Source organism: Sycon ciliatum, chromosome 10 (genome assembly GCF_964019385.1).
Source record: "Sycon ciliatum chromosome 10, ocSycCili1.1, whole genome shotgun sequence".
Lineage (NCBI taxonomy): Eukaryota > Metazoa > Porifera > Calcarea > Leucosolenida > Sycettidae > Sycon > Sycon ciliatum.
In genome coordinates this window covers 17970203-17996806 of record NC_088652.1, presented here as the reverse complement: position 1 = coordinate 17996806, position 26604 = coordinate 17970203, and the positions used below count along the sequence as shown (strand labels likewise).

Below are 26604 nucleotides of genomic sequence, written 5' to 3'. Positions count from 1 at the left end.
ACTATCGCATTGATCACCATCTATTAACCCGTCATATATTGCATATGCACTACTAGCTCCGATCACTCCTCAGAATACAAATCAGCACAGGTCAGTACAGAGGTCAAGGGAAGAGTGAGCACCGTGATTACAAATGCAGCAATAGAACAATATACGATACGCGAGCGTGGCACAGGCAATAAGAAGAGGACAGATAAACAACAAAGCAGCAGTCGAAAACGGCATCGTATCAGTTGTGAATGAAATGCATAGAGGGATTGTACTAACTACGGAACGTTAGTGCAAGTGCTGTGCCGTGAGTCCACGTCTTTGCTACAGCACTTCAACTGATGGTAACCAATCGCAAACAAAGTGAACAAAGGCTTGAAACTAAAAATGCATACACAAAACGGCAATCGACGCATGTAGCAAGCTGATACGTAACGTATGCTGCAGGATGGACACATCAGGGGTACTGCAGGATACACAATGTAGGTCCAGGGTGCTGCTAAGATCAATAGGCTCATCAAATTCACTAGTACCCTGGGAGTTAGTGCCCAGGGGTAGTGCCCAGGGGTAGTGCCCAGGGGTAGTGCCCAGGGGTAGTGCCCAGGGTACTAGTGTGCATGTGTTTCGTGATCTTTTCTGATGCCACACAGAGACACACTAGCAATGCATGTCACTGGACAAGCATTACTTGCTGAACACATACCTCAAAGATGCAACATCGTGTGCGCCGCCATCCAAGCCCTCAAACGGAGTGGCCTATGGTGGAATCGGTGGTGGCGTCGGAAGTGACCTGAGGGGATACTACCATACTCTGCCTACGCGGACGATTGATCATTGCACTGGCCTCGCTGGCAGTCTCCTCCACCCATGGCTCCTCGTAGTCGCTCTCGTTGAGCGTCGAGAACGAGGTGGTGTTCACACCGCTCAGAATGGTCTGGTCGTCAAAGAAACCGGCCGTGCCGTCGGGCAGCGAATGCAGGTCGGAATGACGTCGCCGCTCCGCACTGGTTGTCATGGTTATGCTGGGCAAGACCACGGATAACGATCGTCCCGGCTGTAGAGAACCTGATTGGCTTGCAGCTGCTGCTGTTACTGCAGTCGCGGCTCCGGTGTGAACAGTGGACGAGAAGAACTTTGGCTGGCTGCCGACTGGTGCAGTCTTGGCTGGCTGTTTGGCGCCAGGAATGTTACAGAGACCCGGATCAGTAGGCGTGTAGAGCGCTGTCAACAACACACAAATCCATAAAATACATTGAAACTGTCGTGTGAAGATACATGTGTGCCTGTTCACTGGTACGCTGCGTAGGCGTGTTTTGCGTTGCACCGCATTGGCATGCAGTAGATAGTATGATTTTGGCAGCGTATGCTGATTTCCACGACAGGGATGCTAAGTGCAAACATGGCACTCGGCAGTGGTGGTGGTGGTGGCAATGATTGTGCTCTGAGCCGCTCAGGCATGCTAAACAGAGCTGCATGTGAGTGATAGATTCGTTTTCCTTGCGAAAAATACATGCAATATCTGAAGCGCAGCAGACGTAAGCATGCAGATTATGCATCTGTGCGGTGCATGTGTTGTGCAACATCCTTGCTTTGCGTTTAGTCCGCTACAATCCGGTGTCCACCTCTCAGTCTGGGCATGGTATCCGTGTGGCTGGACGCACAGCTTGCTAAAACCTGCACTGCACTGCACTGGGAGCTCTGCTCGCTGATGACATCATGGGTTACGTCACTGGTGATGTCACTACTGCCCACATGACTGGTACCGGCTTGGACAGGACGACCGTGGCTGGACACCGGATGTGCAGCTGACTCTAAAAGTTACGCACATGTGCACAAACACACACACACACACACACGCATACACTTCTCTCTTTCTTAGTCCAGATGCTGTCAATGGGGCATTGCCTAGTTGGTATGTTTGGCGTCAGTGAACGGGACAAAGCCACAGTCATTCCCAATAAACGAGAATCCTTTAAAAAAATGAAATGTAACTAAATGCCACTCTCTCTAACTAATGAATAAGATATGAAGAAAAAAAACAACACTAAACGCAGGTGGATGACTGCTGGAGGGGTGTGCATGAGGGGTAGCATGAGGGGTAGCATGAGGGGTAGCCAGAATGTGCCACTCTTAGTCTATGAGAGGTCTGCAACAGCAGAACTTCAAATCACGTGACAAGCCGTACATATCATTTGCACCCTCCGCATGATTGATACAGGAGTGTGCGCAATCCTGCCTTGACTTCAAGGTTCGCTCAATGAGAATGGGGAAGCCCCAACCTTGCCAATATCCTATTTATTTCCTGAATACTGTACAAGCACAAATTTTCGTTCACGAAATCTTTCGTTATTTCACACGCACCAGTAGGCTTGTCACGTACTAATTTTCGTTTTTGGTTGAGGTCTGTCACCTACAACGTTCAGAAAAAAACTTTACAAGTAGTTTGGTACAAACTTTAGTTATTTCGTGCCCCCTAACGAATATAGCGAAAGTAAATTCCAAACGAAAATTTGTACTTTGGGACGGTTGTATTGTCCAGGATAACTCAGCCTTCATCAACAATCAGAAGCCCTCTAAATACCAGTACAGCAATACAGGTGCTAATGCATAAAGTGTAAAGTATGATGATGATTGCGTCAAGTGTCACGTAGGAGGTGTGTCTAGGACACCGCTCACAACTTCTACAGTAGATCACTAACAAGGGATAATCCCTAACTGCATGGAAGTACAACACAATTTGCTTACTTTCAATGGATGGTGACGCAGATTCGCCAAGCATCGTCAGGATGGAATTCTGTTTGGTGGATTTTCTTCGGCGAAGATTGGCGAGCTCCTCAGAAGTCTGTGAGGATCCGTGCGGGAAGATTGGCGACTCTTGGGTTGGGTCCGATTCCGCTGAACCACCGGAGTCGCTGGTCTCGACGAAGAGATGGTTATGGTGCTCCTGAACACGAAGAAACCACCTACAGATTTGACACACGCATGCACGCACACACGCACACACACGGACACACACACACACACATGCACACACACACACACGCATGCACATGCACGCACGTACGCACATTGCTTTGTCTGGAGCTTGTATTCGTCACAGATGGGCCACTGTGACTTGGATGCTTTGAGCCGGCTTTTGATGCTGTGTTCTTGACGAGACCTTCTTGCGATCAGGTCAGCTAGTCACTGTGAGCTCCACCTATGACACCCAACAAGGTCCAAATAGTCTGCTCTTCAGGTAACTTGCTGTCCAACGAGACTAGTCAGGGTTGCCTTGTGATCTGGACATAGGCATTTGCAAGCCCAAGGTGAAGCCAATCTAGCAATGTCATAATATCTGCACAATTATCAACTGTGGGCTCATGATCATGAAAAGAACACAAAAATCATTATACACTGCTTTCTACAAGCATGATGAAGATGGCAAGAATGATTCGCAACCACCTGCTCATGACAAAAGCCCTTGTCTGCTCTCAGGACCGCCGGAAGAAGTATTTGATTGGTCCGGCCTTACTCAAGTTCATACAGTTTGTGTATGATGATTATTGTAGGCACACATAGCCTCATAACCAGTACATGTAAATGCGTTGGTGGCCAACAAGTTGGTCTGGTCACGACCTGACCAATCGGACTGGTTCCGACCGGCATGGCTCTTCAGGCACAGGCGTCAAAATTCACCTCACACATCGTCAATAATTCTGGACATGCACTGCAGAGAGAAATTGCTCTCCGACATACCGTTTATCGTTCTTCATTCCCAGGGAACGTCCTGGGAAGCCGGAGCGAATCCTCATCCGCTTTGGAATCCGGTCCTCCAGGAACAACACCAGAGAGCCCATCTAGACACGAGAATAGCAAAAACTACACCGTTATAAAACTACAAGTTACGCTACAATGTCCACTAACACCACCAGTTACTAAACAATCAGCTCATGCGATGGCATTGCACGACACTGACCGACGGTACTGACGTTCTACAACTACTTGCAACTGACCAACAGCTCTAGCACATCTTGGAGTACACCGTTAGTCACAGTAAACCAGTGACAAGATATGGTACAGTCCTCTGATATCTGGCAGAGAAGTGCTATGGTATAAGGCATCTAATGAGGGGGTGACGACTACATCAACGCCTAGTGGTAGAGCATCACTGGCTACAAGCGCGGCTCCCTGCCAGCCAACGTGTTCTTGAACATTTCCCTTTGTAACTCCCTCAAACTTCTGGAAGTGATCTTGAACACACAATTTTGTAGTTTTCAGAAGAAGTATGCATTGCACCATAATACAGTAAAACCTGTGACTATCGACCACCCCTTGGGGCCAGAGAAAGCGGTCTTTAGTGGCAGGTGGTCCTTATACAGCGGTTTGCACAGCACAACCATAATTGAGCTGGACCATGACAAAAGGGTGCTTATGACAAAATTTTCACAAACTGAGCTATGGACACAGCACAATGGCTGAATTCTCACTGCTTCTGCTGCAAAAAACCGCATTCAAAAAGCTTGACAAATCGCAACGAAAACTAATCGAATTCAAAACGAAAATGTGCACTCTCGATATTGCATACTCAACTTTTGAACGAGTTTTTCTCAGTTTGATGTCGCGTGCGATAAGCACCCTTTTGTCGTGTCGCGGCTCAATTTTAATGTGAGACCGTCCGTGCCTGGCGAAGTGGTCTGTAGTACCAGGCTGGTCGCTAGTCACGGTGGTCTGTAGTACCAGGCTGGTTGCTAGTCACGGTGGTCTGTAGTACCAGGCTGGTTGCTAGTCACGGTGGTCTGTAGTACCAGGCTGGTTGCTAGTCACGGTGGTCTGTAGTACCAGGCTGGTTGCTAGTCACGGTGGTCTGTAGTACCAGGCTGGTTGCTAGTCACGGTGGTCTGTAGTACCAGGCTGGTTGCTAGTCACGGTGGTCTGTAGTACCAGGCTGGTTGCTAGTCACGGTGGTCTGTAGTACCAGGCTGGTTGCTAGTCACGGTGGTCTGTAGTACCAGGCTGGTTGCTAGTCACGGTGGTCTGTAGTACCAGGCTGGTTGCTAGTCACGGTGGTCTGTAGTACCAGGCTGGTCGCTAGTCACGGTGGTCTGTAGTACCAGGCTGGTTGCTAGTCACGGTGGTCTGTAGTACCAGGCTGGTCGCTAGTCACGGTGGTCTGTAGTACCAGGCTGGTTGCTAGTCACGGTGGTCTGTAGTACCAGGCTGGTCGCTAGTCACGGTGGTCTGTAGTACCAGGCTGGTCGCTAGTCACGGTGGTCTGTAGTATCAGGCTGGTTGCTAGTCACGGTGGTCTGTAGTACCAGGCTGGTCGCTAGTCACGGTGGTCTGTAGTACCAGGCTGGTCGCTAGTCACGGTGGTCTGTAGTACCAGGCTGGTTGCTAGTCACGGTGGTCTGTAGTACCAGGCTGGTTGCTAGTCACGGTGGTCTGTAGTACCAGGCTGGTTGCTAGTCACGGTGGTCTGTAGTACCAGGCTGGTTGCTAGTCACGGTGGTCTGTAGTACCAGGCTGGTTGCTAGTCACGGTGGTCTGTAGTACCAGGCTGGTCGCTAGTCACGGTGGTCTGTAGTACCAGGCTGGTTGCTAGTCACGGTGGTCTGTAGTACCAGGCTGGTTGCTAGTCACGGTGGTCTGTAGTACCAGGCTGGTCGCTAGTCACGGTGGTCTGTAGTACCAGGCTGGTTGCTAGTCACGGTGGTCTGTAGTACCAGGCTGGTTGCTAGTCACGGTGGTCTGTAGTACCAGGCTGGTCGCTAGTCACGGTGGTCTGTAGTGCCAGGGTGGTCGCTAGTCACGGTGGTCTGTAGTACCAGGTTGGTCACTAGTCACGGTGGTCTGTAGTACCAGGCTGGTCACTAGTCACGGTGGTCTGTAGTACCAGGCTGGTCACTAGTCACGGTGGTCTTTAGTACCAGGCTGGTCGCTAGTCACGGTGGTCTGTAGTACCAGGCTGGTCACTAGTCACGGTGGTCTGTAGTACCAGGCTGGTCGCTAGTCACGGTGGTCTGTAGTACCAGGTTGGTCACTAGTCACGGTGGTCTGTAGTACCAGGCTGGTCACTAGTCACGGTGGTCTGTAGTACCAGGCTGGTCACTAGTCACGGTGGTCTTTAGTACCAGGCTGGTCGCTAGTCACGGTGGTCTGTAGTACCAGGCTGGTTGCTAGTCACGGTGGTCTGTAGTACCAGGCTGGTCACTAGTCACGGTGGTCTGTAGTACCAGGCTGGTCGCTAGTCACGGTGGTCTGTAGTACCAGGTTGGTCACTAGTCACGGTGGTCTGTAGTACCAGGCTGGTCACTAGTCACAGTGGTCTTTAGTTACAGATTTTACTGTATGAGGAAATTGAGCACACTGTCTCAGTGCATGGGATGCAGAGGATGCAAAAAAAGCAATAACAGCAACTCTGCACCATACACCTGCATTCCAAGAGTAATGTTGCAAATCCGTGTGCCAAATACGTGACGGGAGCATTTGCCCGTTGTTCACACGTAAAACACTGTTGCACCAACCTACCGATCAGGCAGATTTCAGTTGCCAGCACTGTAGATCAACTAGACCAGTGCTAGATTGTGCACGTCTGACTGTTTAAAATCTGGTGTAGGTGGTGGACTCGATCGCATAACTTGTGCCCACAATTTCCCTGTTACTTGTATAGTATTGTTTCTGTCTTGCAATGATCACAGCTCACAGGGAAAGACAAAAAAAATTGCACATGCATGGGAGCATAGTGATGGTGAGGCGTTTTTTTTATATCTTTTAACTTTGTTCACAAATCGTTGCTGCCCAGTGTGGACAACAAGAGCCTTGCCACGTACGTACCTGATGGTTCCAAACCTCGACCTGCTGGTCGGTGATCTTCTGATACGTATTGCTCATCATGGCAATCAACAGGTTCAATAACATCACCGTGGCAATCACCAGATACGTAGTGGAGATGAGACCGAACACGAATGGCTGCGTTGACATGGCGATGTTGTTGATGTCGATGGACAAAGCGCCGACGGCAACGTAGAACGCATCAACGATGCTACGCGGAAAGCTGGTGTAGTTCTCGGCGATGGTGGTGGCACGGTGTGAGTACAGAACTGTCACTGCATGTATACACATGATAGAGAGGTAGAGAGGTAGAGAGGGGTCGGGGTAGAGAGGTAGAGAGGGGTCGGGGTAGAGAGGGGTCGGGGTAGAGAGGTAGAGAGGGGTCGGGGTAGAGAGGTAGAGAGGGGTCGGGGTAGAGAGGTAGAGAGGGGTCGGGGTAGAGAGGTAGAGAGGGGTCGGGGTAGAGAGGTAGAGAGGGGTCGGGGTAGAGAGGTAGAGAGGGGTCGGGGTAGAGAGGTAGAGAGGGGTCGGGGTAGAGAGGGGTCGGGGTAGAGAGGTAGAGAGGTAGAGAGGGGTCGGGGTAGAGACGTACAGAGGTACAGAGGTAGAGAGGTACAGAGGTAGGGTAGAGAGGTACAGAGGTAGGGTAGAGAGGTACAGACATACAGAGGTAGAGAGGTGGAGAGGTGAAGAGGTTGAGAGGTAGAGAGGTCGAGGGGTAGAGAGGTAGAGAGGTAGAGGGGTAGAGAGGTAGAGAGGGGTTGGGGTAGAGAGGTAGAGAGGGGTCGGGGTAGAGAGGTACAGAGGTACAGAGGTAGAGAGGGGTCGGGGTAGAGAGGTAGAGAGGGGTCAGGGTAGAGAGGTAGAGAGGGGTCGGGGTAGAGGTAGAGAGGTAGAGAGGTGGAGAGGTAGAGGGGTAGAGAGGTAGAGGGGTAGAGGGGTAGAGAGGTAGAGGGGTAGAGAGGTAGAGGGGTAGAGAGGTAGAGGGGTAGAGAGGTAGAGAGGTAGAGAGGGGTCGGGGTAGAGAGGTAGAGAGGGGTCGGGGTAGAGAGGTAGAGAAGTACAGAGGTAGAGAGGGGTCGGGGTAGAGAGGTAGAGAAGTACAGAGGTAGAGAGGGGTCGGGGTAGAGAGGTAGAGAGGGGTCGGGGTAGAGAGGTAGAGAGGGGTCGGGGTAGAGAGGTAGAGAGGTAGAGGGGTAGAGAGGTAGAGAGGTAGAGGGGTCGGGGTAGAGAGGTAGAGAAGTACAGAGGTAGAGAGGGATCGGGGTAGAGAGGTAGAGAGGGGTCGGGGTAGAGAGGTAGAGAGGGGTCGGGGTAGAGAGGTAGAGAGGTAGAGGGGTAGAGAGGTAGAGAGGTAGAGTGGTAGAGAGGGATCGAGGTAGAGAGGTAGAGAGGTAGGGAGGTAGAGAGATAGAGAAGTAGAGCGGTAGAGAAGTAGAGAGGTAGAGAAGTAGAGAGGGGTAGAGAGGTAGAGGGGTAGAGAGGTAGAGAGGTAGAGAGGGGTCGGGAGAGGTAGAGAGGTAGAGAGGGGTCGGGGTAGAGAGGTAGAGAGGGGTCGGGGTAGAGAGGTAGAGAGTTGTAGAGGGAGACAGCAAAATCTCAATGCCGTGCATTCACGTATGTGTGTGTGCGTGGGAGGGGGGGGGGGGGGGGGATAAGCCTTATGCAAGTTGTACAGATGCATGAAATCCCATAGAATCTCGTAGAATCCCGTAGACCCGGTTGGGTGTAGAATGTGCAGGACCCTATTGTGTTTTCTGCTATTTCCAATAAGAGATGGGCCCTGAGGGCATTTCATACGAAAACCTTTTTCTGACAAAGATTCAGTTAGTTATTAGCTCTAACCAAAGTGAAGAAGCTGGAAAAGCGATTGTTTGGCATTAATTATGAGGCTAAAATTGGTCAAATGCGCATACATTGCACACAATGAACACCCAACCATTTGACCATTTGACGCCCATCGCCGGAGGCGATGATAGCGATGCTACAGCAGAAGCCATAGCAACGTGTGCTGGGATTGCACCATTCAACAGCTGGCATGGCTGAAGAAGTGACCGCCACTATTCAGCCTGGTCTACACCACACAGCTATGAAGTGACCTTTTCTGGCTAGTGAGTCCTTACTTTTCATTTGTTTTTCCCGCACACACATACCACATACAGTCAACTTCGCTAATAACGACTGCGGATATAACGACAAAATTTCCATGCCCAGAGCAAAGTCCCATCTAACTGTAGTACATAATTATTATAATGAGACTTCGAATATGCGAATAAGGACACTTTTCTGATGCCCCGCCGCCGAGTGTCGTTATACACAAAGTTGAATGTACCCGGCATGCACTGGCTGTTGGTAACCACCCAGCAGAATGAAAGAAAAGTCAGGGGGAGTTTGGGAAAGAGAAGAAAGACGCGTGGGACCATAATCGTCGGGAATCGAACCCACGATCTATCGATTGGAAATCGCTGCACATCATACCACTGCACCATACGGGACAACACCCACAGAGAGAGAGAGAGAGAGAGAGAGAGAGAGAGAGAGAGAGAGAGAGAGAGAGAGAGAGAGAGAGAGAGAAAGAGAGAGAGAGAGAGGAGAGAGAGCGAGAGAGAGAGGAGAGAGAGAGAGAGCGAGAGAGAGAGCGAGAGAGAGAGGAGAGAGAGAGCAAGAGCGAGAGAGAGAGTGAGAGCAAGAGAGAGCGAGAGAGAGCGAGAGAGAGAGAGAGCGAGAGAGAGAGCGAGAGAGAGCGAGAGAGAGAGAGAGCGCAAGCGAGATAGATAGATAGAGAAAGGGAGCGCAAGGGAGAGAGAGCGAGGGGGAAAAGAGAGAGAGAGAGAGAGAGAGAGAGCGAGAGAGAGAGCGAGAGAGAGAGCGAGAGAGAGAGAGAGAGCGCAAGCGAGATAGATAGATAGATAGAGGGAGAGAAAGGGAGCGCGAGGGAGAGAGAGGGGGGGGGGGGGAGAGAGGGAGAAAAAGAGAAACGTGAATCACTTTCAAGTGATTCATGTTCCTCTTTTTCTCCCTCTCTCAAACTTGCTAGATCACTTGAAGCATTATGTCAGCTTCCCTATTGGCTAAGATTCAGCATGGAGTGTAGAATAAACACATCGTTTCCTAACGCTTAAGTCCTGTTGAAAACTGGCAATGTTTCCTTCAGGCTTTCTCCCTTGCCTTTTCCTCGAAGTACCCTCTATAAACCGGAAATGAACCCCTTCATGTATTCCCAATAGCCTGTGTAGCCTGTCACACAGAGTACTAGTTTTGAAGTCGGAATAACACGTTCAAAGGTCTCTCTGCCTGGATGAAGACTACACCATAATATTATATAAGTTGTAGATCATCGCCGGCCTGAAGAAAAAGGCTCCTAGAAGTAGCTGCTGGTTTAGGTCCCGGTGCGGGCAGTTGCCAGTATCTTGGTTGAAAGATGTAAGCACAGTCTCCAGTATCAGCACGGGGTAGAGGGGTGTTGAAAAAATATAAGCACGGGGTAGAGGGGTGTTGAAAAAATATAAGCACGGCGCTTACAATAGAGAATATACGGTATTCCTGTGATCAGGAGATGCACTTGAGCACAGCTCTGCAGAGATAATGGGGGAGTCATTTCTTTCTTATTCAGCAAACTTTTCCCCTTTCACAAAGCAAGATGAAACCGAAGCCTTCTACCATACACAGATGCGAGCAGCCTCTATTTGGGTATCTGGTACAAACTTGGTACACAACAGGAAATCTTCGATAGACGTAGTATAGTCCTCTGCAGGGAGTACAAACCTACTGGAGACTTAATGATAGCTTGCATGCCGTCCTACCGGTAGGACCCAAGAAATCGAGCTGCAAAAGTGCTTTTGGTTAAGAAATTTCTTGAAACAATTGTTGAGATGAGGTCTTTGTCAGGCAAAGTAATGGCGCAAAATGCAAGGCTATGTCCAGTGCATTGCGTATGCGCAATTTTATCGATTGTCAAAATGGCCGCACATAATCCTGTCGGTGCGCTAGCAACTCTGTCCAAAGTGAATATTGACCATGGCACATCAATCGTGGTGAGGTCCTAATGTTTTTATTAGCTTGCCAAGGCAGTGGAATGCATAATTCCATCCTCAGTTTCCATGGGCTGTTACCATGGAATTTCGTAGAATGCCTTGTGCGATCACGTCTAAACTTTGTGGACTCCTTCATTAGCCCCTGGGCAACAGTTTAGGGTCAAGTTTTAGGTCAATGTTAGAACAAAGGCCATGCAGCATGTCGGTGTATGATGGTCCTACCGGTAGGTCCTACTGGTAGGACCGACGTCGATGCAAGCTATCATTAAAAGCTATCTCAAGCAATCCCTTCAATGCTGCCAGGTCATTGGCTATGATCTGAACGTTGTGAGCATATTGGGAACAGGTCTGCCAATACACGCCACTGCTGATACTGATAACGACTGCAACTCGGTAAGAATTGCCTGTGAACATGAGTTGACTTCGGATAAATCTATTTATCTTTCCGGATCATGTAATCGTGGATTTTTAATTAACGTTCTTTCAGTACCGTTGCTAATGCTGATCCAAGCAAAATGAATCCATCCAGCGCTTTGTGTAGATAAGCCGCAAGTCACCAGTTGTCTGCCGGTCTGGTTTGGCAAGCGGTGGGAACAATGTAGGTTTGGCGCTTCTCACCTTGTCATTGGACGTGCTCTCATGGTGTCACTGACTATGCTGTGATGATGTCATTAGAGGTGATGTCATGAGTCATGACATCACTGACAATGCTGTGATGGTGTCATTGGACTGGAGGTGCTCTGCTGACGTCACTGGCCATGCTGTGATTATGTCATTGGACGTTCCGTCACAGCATCCCTGGCTATGGTGCGATGACGCTGCGTGATTGAAAAAGGGTTGAGTAGAATACCACCGCATGGCCATCAGACATGACCGTGACTGCTGGTGCTGCAACAGAATTCGCCCAGTCGTTACTTGGAGGTGTCCTAATGCTGAGGATCTCCTCACCAGCGGTAGGTTGAACATGATTGCTCTAATGCCGATGGACCCCTCGGGTGAGGTAATCCGGATCAGTGTTTGTGAAGTTACCACGACTCAAAGACCCAACCGTGCTCTTTACAGACGGTACTGGCTACGAGATAGTCGAAAGAGAAGAACAGAGCCTGTTTGAGTGCAGCATGCCTCTCAGTGAGTGAGTTCGATTATGCCCACAAATCGATTTTTGAATCCATTCAAGAATAACTACCCCTGGCTATTCACACCATCCCATCATGTCACGGAATAGGGTGAATGGATTCCGAACCGATTCCAGGGCTCTTGACATGAAATCGAACGACGAGATTCCATTCATGAATCGATTCATGGCAGTAATTGAACGCATCCAGTGTGCGCGCTTGTGTGTGTGTGTGTGTGTGTGCGTGTGTGTGTGTGTGTGCGTGTGTGTGTGTGTGTGTGTGCGTGTGTGCGTGTGTGTGCGTACGAGTGTAAGCGTGTCGGCATGTGTGTCCCAGTGTGTACCTGCGGTCAGCGTGCAACACACTCACTTACCGATGGAGTACGGCACAACGAAGATGATGAGAATGTTGAGGTACTTGATCACATCGCCAAACAACATCTACAGCCGGCAGCCACACGAACAACAACAACAACAACCACAACACAGGTAGAAATTCAAATAATTATACTTACAAATGAGAGTCCTCTGGCTCGGTAGAGTGCTCAATGTCAATTCAAACAGAGCTATCATACACACAAGTCACAGACCACCACACGTCATCCGGTTGTAACTTAAGAGGGGGGGGGGGGGGGGGGGGGGAGAGACTGTACCTTCAGAGGGTCAAAAATTGAAATTGTGAGGATCGTCTTCAAACCTCTTCTAAAATAGTGTCCATAGTCTGAAGTGTCAGCATGCGAAGTTTCACCGTTGTGCGACAATCCAAACCGAAGTTATGATCCTTCAAAGTTGATGCACTAAGTGACTCATCCTCCCAAAATAGATTGATTTGACTCGAAATAATTTTGACATTTGGAACTCAGGCGTTTTAGAGGCTGTACGCGGCCGCGGCCTTGCGGGGGCGAGCGATTCCCGAGCTGTTGCTAGGTGATCTGTTCACAACATGACCGACACCTGCCGCTATGAGCTGGTTCAAATCAGGGAGTCGTATACCCGGGATCCCCCGGGAGGCGACACGAGGCCTTCCGGGCCGACTATGATCGACTCGCGGCACTTTCTCCCACTTTTCCCTCAGATATCCCCAGTGCGCGCCCTGAGTTATAAACCAACTACTCCGCGTACTTATGCCATGGGAGTGTGCACTCCGTGGGGAACAGACTCGTTCAGGATCGTGGGAAATCGTAGCTCGAAAAGAAGAAGAAGAAGAACGAACTACTTTTCCAAGTTGCATTTGATGATCGTGATGGAGGCAGAGAGTGTTGCTGATCGCGATCCAGATCCGGGTCCAGAACCACCTCCTGATCCTAAGGAAACCTCAGCTGACGTAGATCTACGTTCTCTTCGCGTGAACGCTCAGTCTGTGTTGGCTTGAGCCACAGGTATGGTTTGAATTCTAATTTTCTATGTTACTAGTATTGTATTTTTCAATTTGTCTTGAAACTTTCAACCTTGCTACTTAGCGGCTTATAATCTGGTGCGCGTACTGCATAAAAAGCTGCGAATAATCATGAATTGGAAGAAATACTTGTGGGTTGATAGAGTGCAGTACTTGTTCAATGGTTTCTACAGAGCGTTCCGAATCCCAGCCGCTAAAGACCCACAGAAGGCAAGAAGCTTGCGTTGCAAAGCTGCTGTCCCGCCTGACTGTGGAAAAAGAAGACTTGTTTATGGTTGTTCACAGCCGCTCCTGACGTCCATCAGCTCTGTCCTGCTCCCAGCAGCAGATAGGCCTGGATTTCAACGAGTCGTGTCCCAACTCCAGTGTGAACGATTTCCCGACGTCAAGGCGAAGTGGGGTCAAGTCATGGGTGTTGCAAGGAAGCTGTCACAAGATGATCCAGTATTAAACGGTAGGTTTTGTAAAGCTGCTCTAACATTTGGATACTATAAATTATACAAAGAGAAAGACCAAGGAACTACAAGTTACGCATCTCCATCTGAGTCCATTACTATAAATTATAACATTAAATTATTATTTGTATTCACGAAGCCATGCGACATAGCGTGCGAACGTTCGTGTGTATGTGTGTGCGTGCGTGTGTATATTGTGTGCGTGCGTGTGCACATGCGCGCTTGTGTATGTCGTAACATCCCACCAGAGCACCCCTACCTCCGCAACCATAGAGTAGATCCATTTGGGGAGGGGGTGGATGGGCGAGTCCTGCTTGCCGCATTCAGTACTACATGAAAAAGCACTCACCCTACTAAAACTGTGCGTGCGTCTCGTACACCGAACAAAAGTCAAGAGCTGGGAGTCTTACAAACCCATCAAAAACCCTAGGGTGTGTGCGATCTCTGGTCAAGAGGGTGGAACTGTTGCGTACATTTCCAACCAGGTCGAGGACGCGTCTGCAGTACAGTACGGCCTCACACTTCACATAGTCATACGAGGATACAACTCTATTGATAGATAAAATAACGTGCTTGTAGATCTCTGCCATGCCGAAGTTGCATTCAGTAGAGGTAGAAGTCTCTGTCAAACGTGTTTGCCATTGGCTCACGGCACTTGTAGCAGCTGATCGGACGATGCAAATGGACTCCAAGTCCACATTAGCTGGTTCTTGAGATGCCTTCGAAAATATATCATGGCACGCACTTTCCACTGTTGTTACATAGGGCCGGAAGTGTGTTGAGCTTGCCACGATACTTTCCGATCTGATCACCTCTTCTCTTTGTTCCGTTGAAATAATTGAACAGCTGATGGCTGGTAACTTGCTGGTCAGCTGGCAGGAATATGTTTGCAAGTGTTGCTGCTGATTTGTACATTGAATTGCCGCGGAGTGACGTGGCCTCGAGTAGTCTTCCCCAGCAATGAACTGAGGAGTAGCATGCGTTTTGAATTCTCTTGTTGCCGGTTCAGCGGTCCCTCTCCATGACACCGGACTAGACTGAATTACTGGCGTCCCTTCATCGGCCTGCTTTTCACCTCGAACTTCATGAGTCTTGAAATCTGGACCCAACATAATGAAAGTGGGACTCAATTGCGGATATTTGAGGATTTCCCAAAGACGTAGTCTAAAAGTTTATCGTTGAATAACCTACGAGTGCACGGGTAGCTGTTTTCCATCATACGCGGCCCTAGCCTCCCTACGCATGGGCAGTACCATGCATGTAAGTGTGATGTGTAGTAGTAGCAGTAGTCTACGTGTACGTGTGTGGTTGTTGGCCGTCGTGGTAGCGGTGCATAGATTTTCACTTCGGCCAGTCCAGGTGTTCATCAGCGTTGAAGCAGTTAGCAGCAATGTTGATCTTCATATGAATGTGCGTGTGCCGGTGTGGGAAGCAGGAACCCAAGCACGCCTGGCGCAAGCCGTGACTTCGAAAGCAACCACCATCATGGCGAGCCGAGTGCGAGCAATGACTTTGTTGCCCGGCACGAGAGCACAGCAGGTGTTTTCCTTGGCAGTGTTGCTAGTACACGTGGAGGCCGTCGTGAGGGCGAGTGGGATTCCGACTCTATCGGAGGAGTGGGCCGAGAAAGGACATTCGGACATTTTGAAGTCTTTGACAGCGAACTATGGTGAAAGAATTCGTGAGCACAGAGCATCGTCACCCGGTAAGGAAGAATGAGAAGAATGACGCACAATATTGTGGTGTAGCGGCTCAGGCGGCAAGTGCTATACGACTCCCTGGTTCAAATCGGTCAGAGATTGAATACATGCAAATTGTTGAGCAAGGAGCGATGGCGAACACAAAGAAAAGCAGAAGTAGCGCAGGTTCTGGACGTAGACGATCGAAGAGGAAGTATTTCCCACCCAAGGCGGCTGCTGAGGTTGCTGTTGAGGCCGAGGAGCCTGCCGCGACGCCTTCTCAAAGCGCTTCTGCATGGAAATTGAAAAAAGTGTCCTCTCTGGTTGGAGCAAACTGACAGCGAAGCCAGCCAAACCTCTACCCCAGACAGCAGTGATAGTGAAGAGGAGAGCGACGACGATGTTGATTTGGCCTGCAATGGCAATCGAATTGTTGACTTGAACTGCCTGCAGGAACTCCTGCATGTTAGTGTAATTTGTAGAGCTTGCCAGGGTGGAAGAGTAATTATTTCTGAGAGCAGCCGTGTAGGATTAGCGTACAATGTAATTTTGCGCTGCGACAACGATGACTGCACTTTTGAGATCACCGGACCAGTTTCAAGCGAGGAGAAGCGCTTTCATGACGTCAACAGACGCTCTGTGCTGGACATGAGGCGCATCGGTGTCCCTCCTGAAGGTATTGTTGGAGATGCACTGCAGCTGCGGGGAGTTTACAGCAATTGCCCTGGAAAGAGAGGATTTGGTGCGCATCCGGAAGTCGGATAAGAAGTCCACAGAAGGAGAGAAGGAGTCGAGAAAGAGGAGGAGAAGAAGGAGCCTGGGCTGGTAGGAGCAAGCAGTTGAAGCAGAGGGGGTAACATACCAAGCTGGTGCGTTTTGAGCACATGAGAAGCTGTAAAAGCTTCAGTACTTGCTATAATACAGCCGGAAATGCCCAGATTGGAGTGCATTTTTTCCTTGTTTTTAGCCCCTTTTCGAAAGGGTGCGCAACTTTTTGCCTTCGCCTTTCACTGTATCCCCATAAACCTATACATTTTGGACTGCTGTGGCCATTGGGCATGGCCGTTGTGTGTTGCCATAATCGAATACTCTGATTTACTCATGTTTTAGTACACTCAATCAACCCTCGTTCTTTCTTGCGATCGCACTTTGTGATTCCTTAGGCTGCAGTACTTGTGTCTGGTGTTGTGGAGCACTCCCAATACACAACGACCCTGCCGCCATGTATTCTTGATCTCTTTATTTCATTTCAAGTCACTACAACCATGTTCACTTAGAAAAAAGTTGCGCACCATTTTGCCCCCTGCGCGCGGCCGTTGCTGTATTTTCCCCTGCTGAAATTTCAATGATAGCACATCCATTTGGCCCAACTGTTGTGATGAACTCCAACTACAAGGTATGAAGCCACAGTCTAGAACATTTGGACTGATTCTATACATGTCTGCCAAAGATACGGTCATTCGAGTATGACCCTCTCCGAAAATGGCCGCGAAGGTACAGTCCCCCCTTGCATTTCCGTGATGCCCATAGGCGACCATCAAACAACTGAGCAGGTGGAAATTACTGTGCGCACGAACCGAGGACAGATGGTGAGATAAGGGGAAGGACAACGTGTGAGCGACGACTAACGCGGCACTGCACTATCGAACTGCATTCGTTCTGGTTACATTGTTGGGTCATTAGTCGTAACCGTAACATCTTGCCCTTCATGTTACATGATTCTAGCTGCGTCGAATTAGAAGGGGCGGGCATGGGAAACAGTTACCCCATAACCCATTTTCCAAATATTGTCTTGCCATGCAAAATGCAACGTACAGGGCGAGCCCCCGACTTCACGGTCACCGCAAACATATGTGCCTTTATGAACCCTCTAGTAGTGACTATCGACTGAATTCTTGTTGAATGGCATGACAAAATCGACAAAAAAAGTGTGGGGGGCACTTTTTCACAGGAGGGCGCTCAATCAGAGTAGGAAGGTGCCTATTAAGAACAAATACCATGGGTCACTCGGTGTTCACGCTCTCAACTGTGCATTAGCTGTGTATGTACATGTACAGCAACTTTGCGTATAACGACACTCGGCCGGGCATCAGGAAAGTGTCCTTATTCGCAAAGTGTCCTTATACCCGAAGTCTCATTATATGTATACAGGTAGAATGGACTTTGCTCTGGGCATGGAAATTCTGTCGTTATTCACGAATTGTCGTTACATCTACAGTCGTTAATAGCAAGATAACAGTACGTACCTCACTGATCATCGCTACATACGGACCCAGAGCCGGTATAGCGCGCACAAAGTTCAGCAGGTACAGGTAACCGAAGATGAGCGCCAGGGACAGCGGAATCTCCTCATGGTGTGTATCCGCCAGCCTCAAGATGACGGAACAGAAGACGGAGATGTCGAACAAGAACCTGCAGTCAGGTACACACACATGCACGCATACACACACGCACACGCACGCACATGAACACACACATTACATGCATAGCCACACGTGTGCGCGCACGAATGCATGCAACGAGAACGCCGAAGAGAAGATAGTCATATAGACAGGATTTGTTCGGCCTGTAAGCCACGCAGGAGTCCATTGCGGGACAAGACAAGGACCGATGTATACTGCACCAAGTATGCGCATATAAACAGTACAGAGAGAAACAATATACACTGCATTACATACGCCAGCATGTTGTATCCTCCGACGGCCGTGTCATGTCGCTGTCCCAGGATCTTACTGCGACCAAACTCCAGTGCCTGTTGTTATCAGTACGAGTGTGTGTGTGTGTGTGTGTGTGTGTGTGTGTGTGTGTGTGTGTGTGTGCGCGTGTGCGCGTGCGTGCGTGTGAACAGAACACATTGGGAATGATCGTCCGTTTGATTTGCGATGTAAGATAATAATACAAATACACAGGCAACAGCAGTAGATACACCATAGAGGTTAGGCAAATGACATCATGACGGTGCAGCCACCAGGATATTTGCGAAGAATATGATTTTGGTTGGAACTCATGCGACAGAAGCAGAACATAGCCTGGGAAGACTGACCCAGTGCTCATACCAAACACACAACATTTCACCACTGGTACAATCACCTATGCCTAGCGGGGGCGTAGGAGGGGTTTTCGAAGTGGTACGACCCAAGGTCGGCGCGGCCGAAGGGCGTTTTGGAGGGGTGTCGGGGGGACCTCCCCCGGGAATATTTTGTAAAAAAGACACAAAATCCTGCGTCCTGGGACATGTTCAGTGAGGAATCAGTGTGCAGTGTGCAGTCGAGTACACTAGGGTACAGTACTCAGTACGACTGCAGATATCTAGATCCATGGCAGATCCACGAGTACGAGTCTGGAAAAAGGTCAAAGTCCGATGCGCATATGCATCGATGGATCCTGATTTTTTTTTATTACGGTTTAGCGCGTTCCGGACGGACCACACTTTTCGAAAAGTGGTACGGCCATGGTCGTACCAGTCGTAGCGGGTGCTACGCCCCTGCCTAGCCACCTGCATGGAAGTAAAGCTACCAGTAGGTTCAATGCACTCCTTGGCCAGAGAAAAGCTCAACCAACATCCATGTATCAATGTACCACTTAAGAAGCACCCGCATATGTTACATGTACACGAAATTACTGTCACGAAAATGGGGTGTGACAATCGGGAGGGACTTGAGCGCCAAAATATATTGATGCTTCAGCCATCAGGGTTAATATGTTTTTTTAAAGGAAACTCTCCTTGACCCCTCCCCCCCCCCCCCAACCCTAAACAAATCTTTTTAGTTTCGTGCAAATAATCGATCGTTATTATGTCTAAATCAGGGACGACCCCTAAACTGGGTTGAAAACAGTAGTTGTCTCTTCCCTAAGTACAATCCACACTTCAGCCTTACCTCTATATAGAAACTGAGACCAGCAAACACAACCACCACCAGCTCTCCAAACAGTCGCAGAAAGTCACCCGCTGACACATAAGCATCTTCCTGAGACGAGAAAAAGAAACACCTCGAAGAGGTCGTAACAATATAACTGAATACTGCTGGAGAAACAGGACTCGGCGTCCATTGGATCAAGCTAGGTTATTATGTTGGTGATCCATTCCTTGCTTGGAGTGTTTGCAGGACAGAGAGAGGGGGTGGGGTGGAGTGAGCGAGTGAGAGAGTGGAGAGATTCGGTGAATGTTTCTGGATGTGGGTGGGGGTGGGAGAGAGGGAGAGAACGAAGAGGGGGAGGAGGAGAAGGGAGAGAGAAACAGAGTAAGATAGAAGAGGAGAGAGGAAAGGGGAATAGTGTGTTTTTTGAGGGAGGGGGGGGGGGGGGAGGATGTTGAGACAACTACTGATGGACAATTAAGGTTATGCTATGGCAAAATTGTCTATGCTTTGTTAGATGATGATGTAATCGCATTGCCGTTATAGGAGAGGAATCACAAGCTACTGTAGGGTATGCACTCATACGTCAGTTATCCCGACCCCAAGTTACCGGAACTTCTGTCTCCTGGGCACCCTTTGGATGTGCTTAGTGGAAATATTACTACTCTTTTGTAACTTTTTGTGGCAATAATGACATCACGTGACGTGCCATACCTCTGCCCCTTCCCCATCAAAGATTGTTGCCTCTTGTGATTTGTCATTTTGCTTTTGCTTACTGCCACGGCTGGCTATCGCCCCCCTCCCCCCCCCCCCCTCCCTCCCTCCCTCCCTCCATAGTGGCCTATATTCCTTGGCCACGGGAAGGTGAAATAAAATTAAATTTAAGGTCCCAGACCGCCCGGATAAGCGAGGTACGAGTGTGCATTGATAAATCCATGCTGAAGGACAAAGAGTGTAGAGACAGTCTTACAGCGCGCTTTACATTACCGTGGAAGAGAGAAAGGTATAACTCCTCTGTAGTCTATCTCTTGTAATGAAAAGGAACAAGGACTTGTTGCGGTTGTGTGCGGTCAAAGTTCATATCAGTGGAAAAAGAGACTGAAATATACTTCAGCACTGCTGCATGCACTGACTGAGGCCAGCAGAATTCGGGACACGTAGTTGCATGCATTGTATTCACAACGTGAGTGCGGTGAGTCTATGCACCAGTTGGTGCACCTAGACACTTTGATCAGCTTTGCACCAGCAGGAAACTCACGTATATGCTGCATCTCAAGGACCTAGTGCAGCAGGAAACTTACGTATATGCTACGTCTCAAGGACCTAGTACAGTCTACCAACGTTGATACCGTGGTGCCATTAGTCGAAATGCCTTCTGCGTAGCCATAGCACTTTGGTTGCTTCAGTGGACGATGCCACACAACCTGGGATCAAACACAAGGTGCGCATTCAGAAAACTAATTCACTCGAATCCTTACAGTAATAGACGGTGAGTGAAGGACCGCAAGGACAATTATCAAGTTCCGATTATGGTTTTATGCGAACCAGACAAGCACCTGGCAAGATATTTTGACTCGGGGAATATGAAATTTCTCATTTGTTATAGTAAAACACACCCATATCAAAAGCCATTCGTGTCTTTGCAAACATACGCATAGCTGCAGTGACGTTTGCAGTATAGTATTCATCATCAAGATCCTAGCAACAAGAGTTCGAACAGACAGTGCGAATAACTTCCTCCGTACAGCGTTCAAATCATCCCTCGTATCCGCAACAGTTGAACACAGCGTAAAACATGTGTACATGGGTAGCTAGCCGCATCATTCTTTCTCTCCTGGATACTACCGAACTTTCCAGACAATACGCCGCACTGGACTATAAGCCACACCCAGACCTTTCTGTCACAAAATACAGACATCTACCCTGTTTACCACCGGTAATTTAACCATCGTAGTACAGTCAGACCTCGCTTAACCGCACACATCCGTTTTCCAAAAAAATATCCGGATAGGCGAGGGAACCGGATAACCGAACACCGTTTATGTTGGATGCATCACGTATGCTGTAAATATGTAACCAGCTTTTTTCTTCCGGATGGCGAGGGATCCGGATAAACGAGGACCGGATAAGCGAAGTCTGACTGTATAAGACTTTTTTTGGGTGAGTTACTGGAGTCTTAAGTGCGGCTTTAGACTCCGGAAAACACGGTACAGTAAAACCTGTGACTAACGACCACCCCTTGGTGCCAGCAAAAAGCGGTAGCGGTAGTGGCAGGTGGTCTTTAGTTAGAGGTTTGCACCGCACAACCATAATTATATGAATCCCACTATAATTATGATATATACATTATTACTTACAGCAGTGAGAATCACCAGCATGCAAAGGTAAGCAACAGCCCAGAGCACAAAGTACAGGCGAATAAAGTCTCTCCACTTCTCCGTCAGCAATTGACGGATTGGCGTCATCTGGATCAACTTGTAGCGCTGAAACAAACGAGCAAACAAAAAAACAAATTAATAACTCCATTGCCAGCCACTGTCTATGCTACTCTGTGCTGTTCTGTGATGTGCTTGGTGGGTGGAGCACAAAGACATACCGGTACGCATAATGAAGAATATACATGTAGGACAATTGGGACTGCTTCTAGGTTTCTTCTATTCCAAGTTCCTCAGGCAGTCCCAAAGCACGAGTAGAATGTTCGGTGGACTTCTCGTGTGCTGTGGATGGCAGTTGTGAGTCAGTCAAGTGAGAACTCAAGTCGGCAGGAAAAGCGCAAGCTCCCACGTAGGGAGGACAATGGTGGCAAAGTCAATCTCCCAGGGCACTGGAGTATACGAAGCGCCTGCATGTTTTATAGCATGCCCCCCCCCCCCCACATACATACAGGCACACACTTACACGCGCACACACATACACACACACACACACACGGAGTTGAAAGCGCATTACCATCTTGGACGGACTCTGTATGATCATATCTAGCACGGAGGTGTCATCATTGTATGTGTCAAGCTCATCCAGTGCATACACACAGGAAGTCAGTGGTCCATACGTCCAGTGTACACTCTTCTTGAAGTCAACCAGCACTTGGAATGCCTGCAAATTGTAAAAAAATACAATAAATGTGTTGCACAAACAAAATACACGCAAAATTCAGGTCTAATCTTCCTGCGTGAAAAGAGTCAGGCCCCAGGAGGCCCGCTGTGAATCGATCGACCTTGCTTTGATCGGGGGAGAAGCGGGAAGGACGGGGGGGGGGGGGGGGGCAATTCGCTGAGCAGGAGTAGACGGGTGCCGCTCTTAGCTGGTCTTGCACATTGAAACAAGAAACAGTTAGACGCAACCGTACACATAACGATCATTGCATATACAATAAAACCTGTAACTAAAGGCCACCATGACTAGTGACCAGCCTGGTACTACAGATCACTTTGCCAGGCACGGACGGTCTCACATTCATATAAGGTTGTGTGGTGCAAACCTCTAACTAAGGACCACCTGCCACTAAAGACCGCTTTCTCTAGCCGCAAGGGGTGGTCGTTAGTCACAGATTTTACTGTATACCAATATACGTGCTCAGTTCAGTTCAGTTTGCCCACCTCCACAGAGCCTTGGTAAGCAGCCATCTTGAGCGGTGTCCAGCCATAGCGGTTCTTGGTGTTTAGTAGGATCTAGCAGGCAGCAGAGATGGAGACCCATTTTAGAGACACATTTTGGTGGCTAGTCTGCAATTCATTGGCGACAATGAATATAATAGCCAGTGGCTTTACTGGGCTCAGGTGAAGCGCTGGAAATGTGACACAAGACAGATCTGGCTGTGGCTGTCTCCTTACACTTTTGTCGTATTCTTTATTTCTCCAGTCCAAAACAACAAGAGTCCAGACTCAACTCATGCACAGCAACTAAAAGCCGCGAAGTCTGTTTCTTGCGCGCGGGGGAAACGGCAGCACATGCTAGATGCATAACATATCACAATGTACCACTATCATGAATGTCTGGGATGGCCAAGGAATGCCACAGCACGTACTTAGACGTGGACACTACGACTGTATACGTACATGTGACATGCCAATCACTCCGTACACAGATATAACGACTAAACAGTGCCCATTCCCGCAGAACTACACCGTGCATGTGTCCCACAACCACATCCATGCATCAGGGTTGTTACAGGGCAGTGGGGGAGTGGTACCACCAGGGGTACGGGTGTAAACCGGGAGGGTCGGCTTTTCGGCCAGCAGGACACGTTTCAACGCTCTTCTATAGCTTGTTGGATGAATGTGGTGGACCAGCCTCGACGAAAAGTGTTACGACCATGGTCACACTGGGTGTACCGTGTGTAACTCTGTACATACCTTTTGATCTTCCGATTCCGCCAGCTCCAGGATGTAGCAGAGCATGTCAGCCTTCACCCTTCCTGCCTCCTCCGTAGCAGCCACTTGGCATAACAGGTGAATGACATTGTTCTTCTGCATGGGGAGAGTGCGTGTGTGTGTGTGTATGTGAGAATGAGAGTGAGAGTAGAAAGAGTAGAAAGTGAACCAGTGAGAATGAGAGAGAGAGAGTGAGAGAGAGAGAGAGAGAGTGTGTGTGCGTGTGTGTGTGTGTGTGTGTGTGTGTGTGTGTGTGTGTGTGTGTGTGTGTGAGAGTGAGAGAGAGAGAGTGAGCGAGAGTGAGTGAGCGAGAGAGAGATAGAGAGAGATAGAGATAGATAGATAGAGAGAGAGAGAGAGAGAGAGAGTGTGTGTGTGCGTGTGTGTGTGTGTGTGTGTGTGTGTGTGTGTGTGTGTGTGTGTGTGAGAGAGAGAGTGAGAGAGAGTGAGCGAGAGTGAGTGAGAGTGAGTGAGCGAGAGTGAGTGAGCGAGAGAGAGATAGAGAGAGAGAGAGAGAGATAGAGAGAGAGAGAGAGAGAGAGAGAGAGAGAGAGAGAGAGAGAGAGAGAGAGAGAATGCACCGATAACACAGAGTGTTAGAGGATGAGCCAAACTTCCCTATGTACCCGTCCAGTGCAGTGCTGCCACATACCATTTCACCCGATACTCAGTAAAGGACACTTTCCAGGGGCGGATCCAGAGATCTCTACAGGGGGGTTCTGGTTGAACCAAAATTGAACAGCCAAAATATTATGGAATCAGATGTGCGGTTGACACTTGCACTTGTAAAATAACGACAATCCGATTGTGTTCGTGGGAATCGCATGCTTTTAAAACACACTACGGACATAATATTGTTATAGTTTTCCATCATCGACCACGCCACAACTGCGCTCTCCAGCCGGCCTCGACACGTTGCCACAGCACACCACCACTCCACCATCGCTGGAGACTGAGTCGGAGCGCAGTTGTGGTGTGGTGGACGATGGAAAACCTGTACAGGGCCAAATGCTGCTGCTTACCCTACATTGTATATTATTTAGTACGGAAGACCCTTTCAACTTCTTGTAAAGATCGAATATGCAAGCCATGGGTACGTTGAGAGCCAGGAATGCCGAAATGACAACTAAGTTACTTTCCCTGTCCATTTGTGCTTTCGGAAACCTTTGGCATTTTTACGATGCGAAATGCTCTATAGTCACAGGACAAGAGCATCGTCTTCACTTCAGTGACAGAAACAACAATAGCAGAACAGTGTCGACAATTGTACAGTCCTTCCAATGTCATCTGAAACACATCTGGCGCAGCACTCCGTTCCTGCGGAGGAACAACTAGTCACTACTGCATGCTGCAGCAGGTAGAGATTACTGACTTTGCTTGGATGTCGGAGCCCTCATCTTGATAGGCGTCAGCCTTTGGGTAATCCTGAAATAAAGATTATTATATTCTGAGGAGCTTGAACTCTACGTGTACGGTTCGAAGTTCGTTGAAGAGTGTCAGTACTCGGAACATCCTTTCTCTTCTGCAAAAAAACTTGTCCGAGGAATACTGACCACACCACACCCATCCTGAGCAGCTGTGAATGACAGCGCCAATGGAGGTAAGTTTGGATTGTTTCGAAAGATCAAAAAGGAAACAACCACCCAATGTTGTCTACAGTGTCTGATTGTAAATCACGGACGTGAACACCAGTACAGACTACTATCCGTACAGTATTGATCTACCGCACGCGCATGCAGTGCACTGACTGACAGTCTGTGCTCCTTGACTCATATGATCATAATCATGTATATCAGTGACTGCACTGACTGTGATCGGACGGACGTCCTTTTGTGCACACATGATATTTTTCGATATTTCTCGGTCACTTTGCAAAATTTAGGGGGTTCCATGGAACCCCCGGAACCCCCCCTGGATCCGCCACTGCTTTCCAGAAGACTAGGGATAAAACTGCATGAGTGCAAGTGTGCGCTTGCTTGTACGGCATGTGATCGACTCTTCAAACCTGGATGAACCAGTTCATTGTAGACGCATTCTAGATCCTCGTTTTGGAAAGGGCCAACCGGAGACAGACTAGATATGCCGGCATTATCGTTCCTTGCGGAATCTTGCTGGAAAGAATAGAGGATGCCAGTCCAGATTGGAGAAAAACCGGAAAGTTTAACGACCAAAAAGTTTTTTATAATTTTGGCATGATAACAAGCAGAAAGTTAAACGCTGGCTACCTGGCCGCCCAGACCATGCATCGATGTATGCGCATCTTTACACAGACATCTTGAACGGGGTTCGCGATAACGTTTCTTCAAATAACGAAGAAAATTGGTCGTTAAAACGTTAGACTCCGCGACTCGTTAGACTTTCAGGTTTTACAGTGCATGTAGTCTACAGGAGCCAGGGGCGTACATAGGGCGGTTCCCGGGATGCCCGGGAACCAGTAAAAAAAATTCGATATTGGTACAGAATGTTTTTGCATCCAGCCTTTTCAGGCCCAGCGCTCGCAGTGCAAGTGCGTGCCTAGCGCCTGGAGTCCGCGCCTGACCATGCTGACGGTCCGAGGACTGTGACTAGCCCAGGTGTGAAAGCGGTGCTGGGACACAGTGTACCAGTGGTGTACTGGACTGGGTTCAACAAAGTCTCTACATCGCCGGATTCCTCGATCTCAGAGTCAAATTTCCTTTGCAGTTTGTTTTGACGAAGTAACGTTAGTTCGTCGTGTTTTGGACGATGCTTTCGCTTTGTGGAAAAGAAAAATGAAGCATCGACATCCAGAGGGCCAGCGCTCTATTCAGAGCTATTTTGAGCAGCAGGCAAAGCGTGTAGCCAGTGCTAGTGGCGAAGGTCAAGAGATAGATGAGAATGGAGACGCACCTGACTTGCAAGCGAAGGCTGCATGCA

The 26604-nt window shown here is 48.9% G+C and overlaps 1 protein-coding gene across 2 annotated transcripts in view; it reads right to left on the bottom strand.

The window, feature by feature from the left end:
• Nucleotides 1-95: 95 nt before the first annotated feature.
• The window catches only part of LOC135826515 (transient receptor potential cation channel subfamily V member 5-like), a 31530-nt gene continuing 5021 nt past the window's right edge, over nucleotides 96-26604 (bottom strand). Inside the window, exons 5-17 of one of the 2 annotated variants that reach the window (XM_065339122.1) lie at nucleotides 23692-23805; nucleotides 22936-23007; nucleotides 22286-22432; nucleotides 21694-21819; nucleotides 20638-20760; nucleotides 19358-19447; nucleotides 18158-18231; nucleotides 17726-17891; nucleotides 12324-12390; nucleotides 6805-7076; nucleotides 3727-3827; nucleotides 2734-2951; nucleotides 96-1209 (exon numbers count right to left, since the gene is read on the bottom strand). In XM_065339122.1, the coding sequence (XP_065195194.1) occupies nucleotides 731-1209; nucleotides 2734-2951; nucleotides 3727-3827; nucleotides 6805-7076; nucleotides 12324-12390; nucleotides 17726-17891; nucleotides 18158-18231; nucleotides 19358-19447; nucleotides 20638-20760; nucleotides 21694-21819; nucleotides 22286-22432; nucleotides 22936-23007; nucleotides 23692-23805 (2049 nt within the window). In that variant the 3' untranslated portion in view covers nucleotides 96-730. The other variant, XM_065339123.1, reaches the window with a different exon arrangement.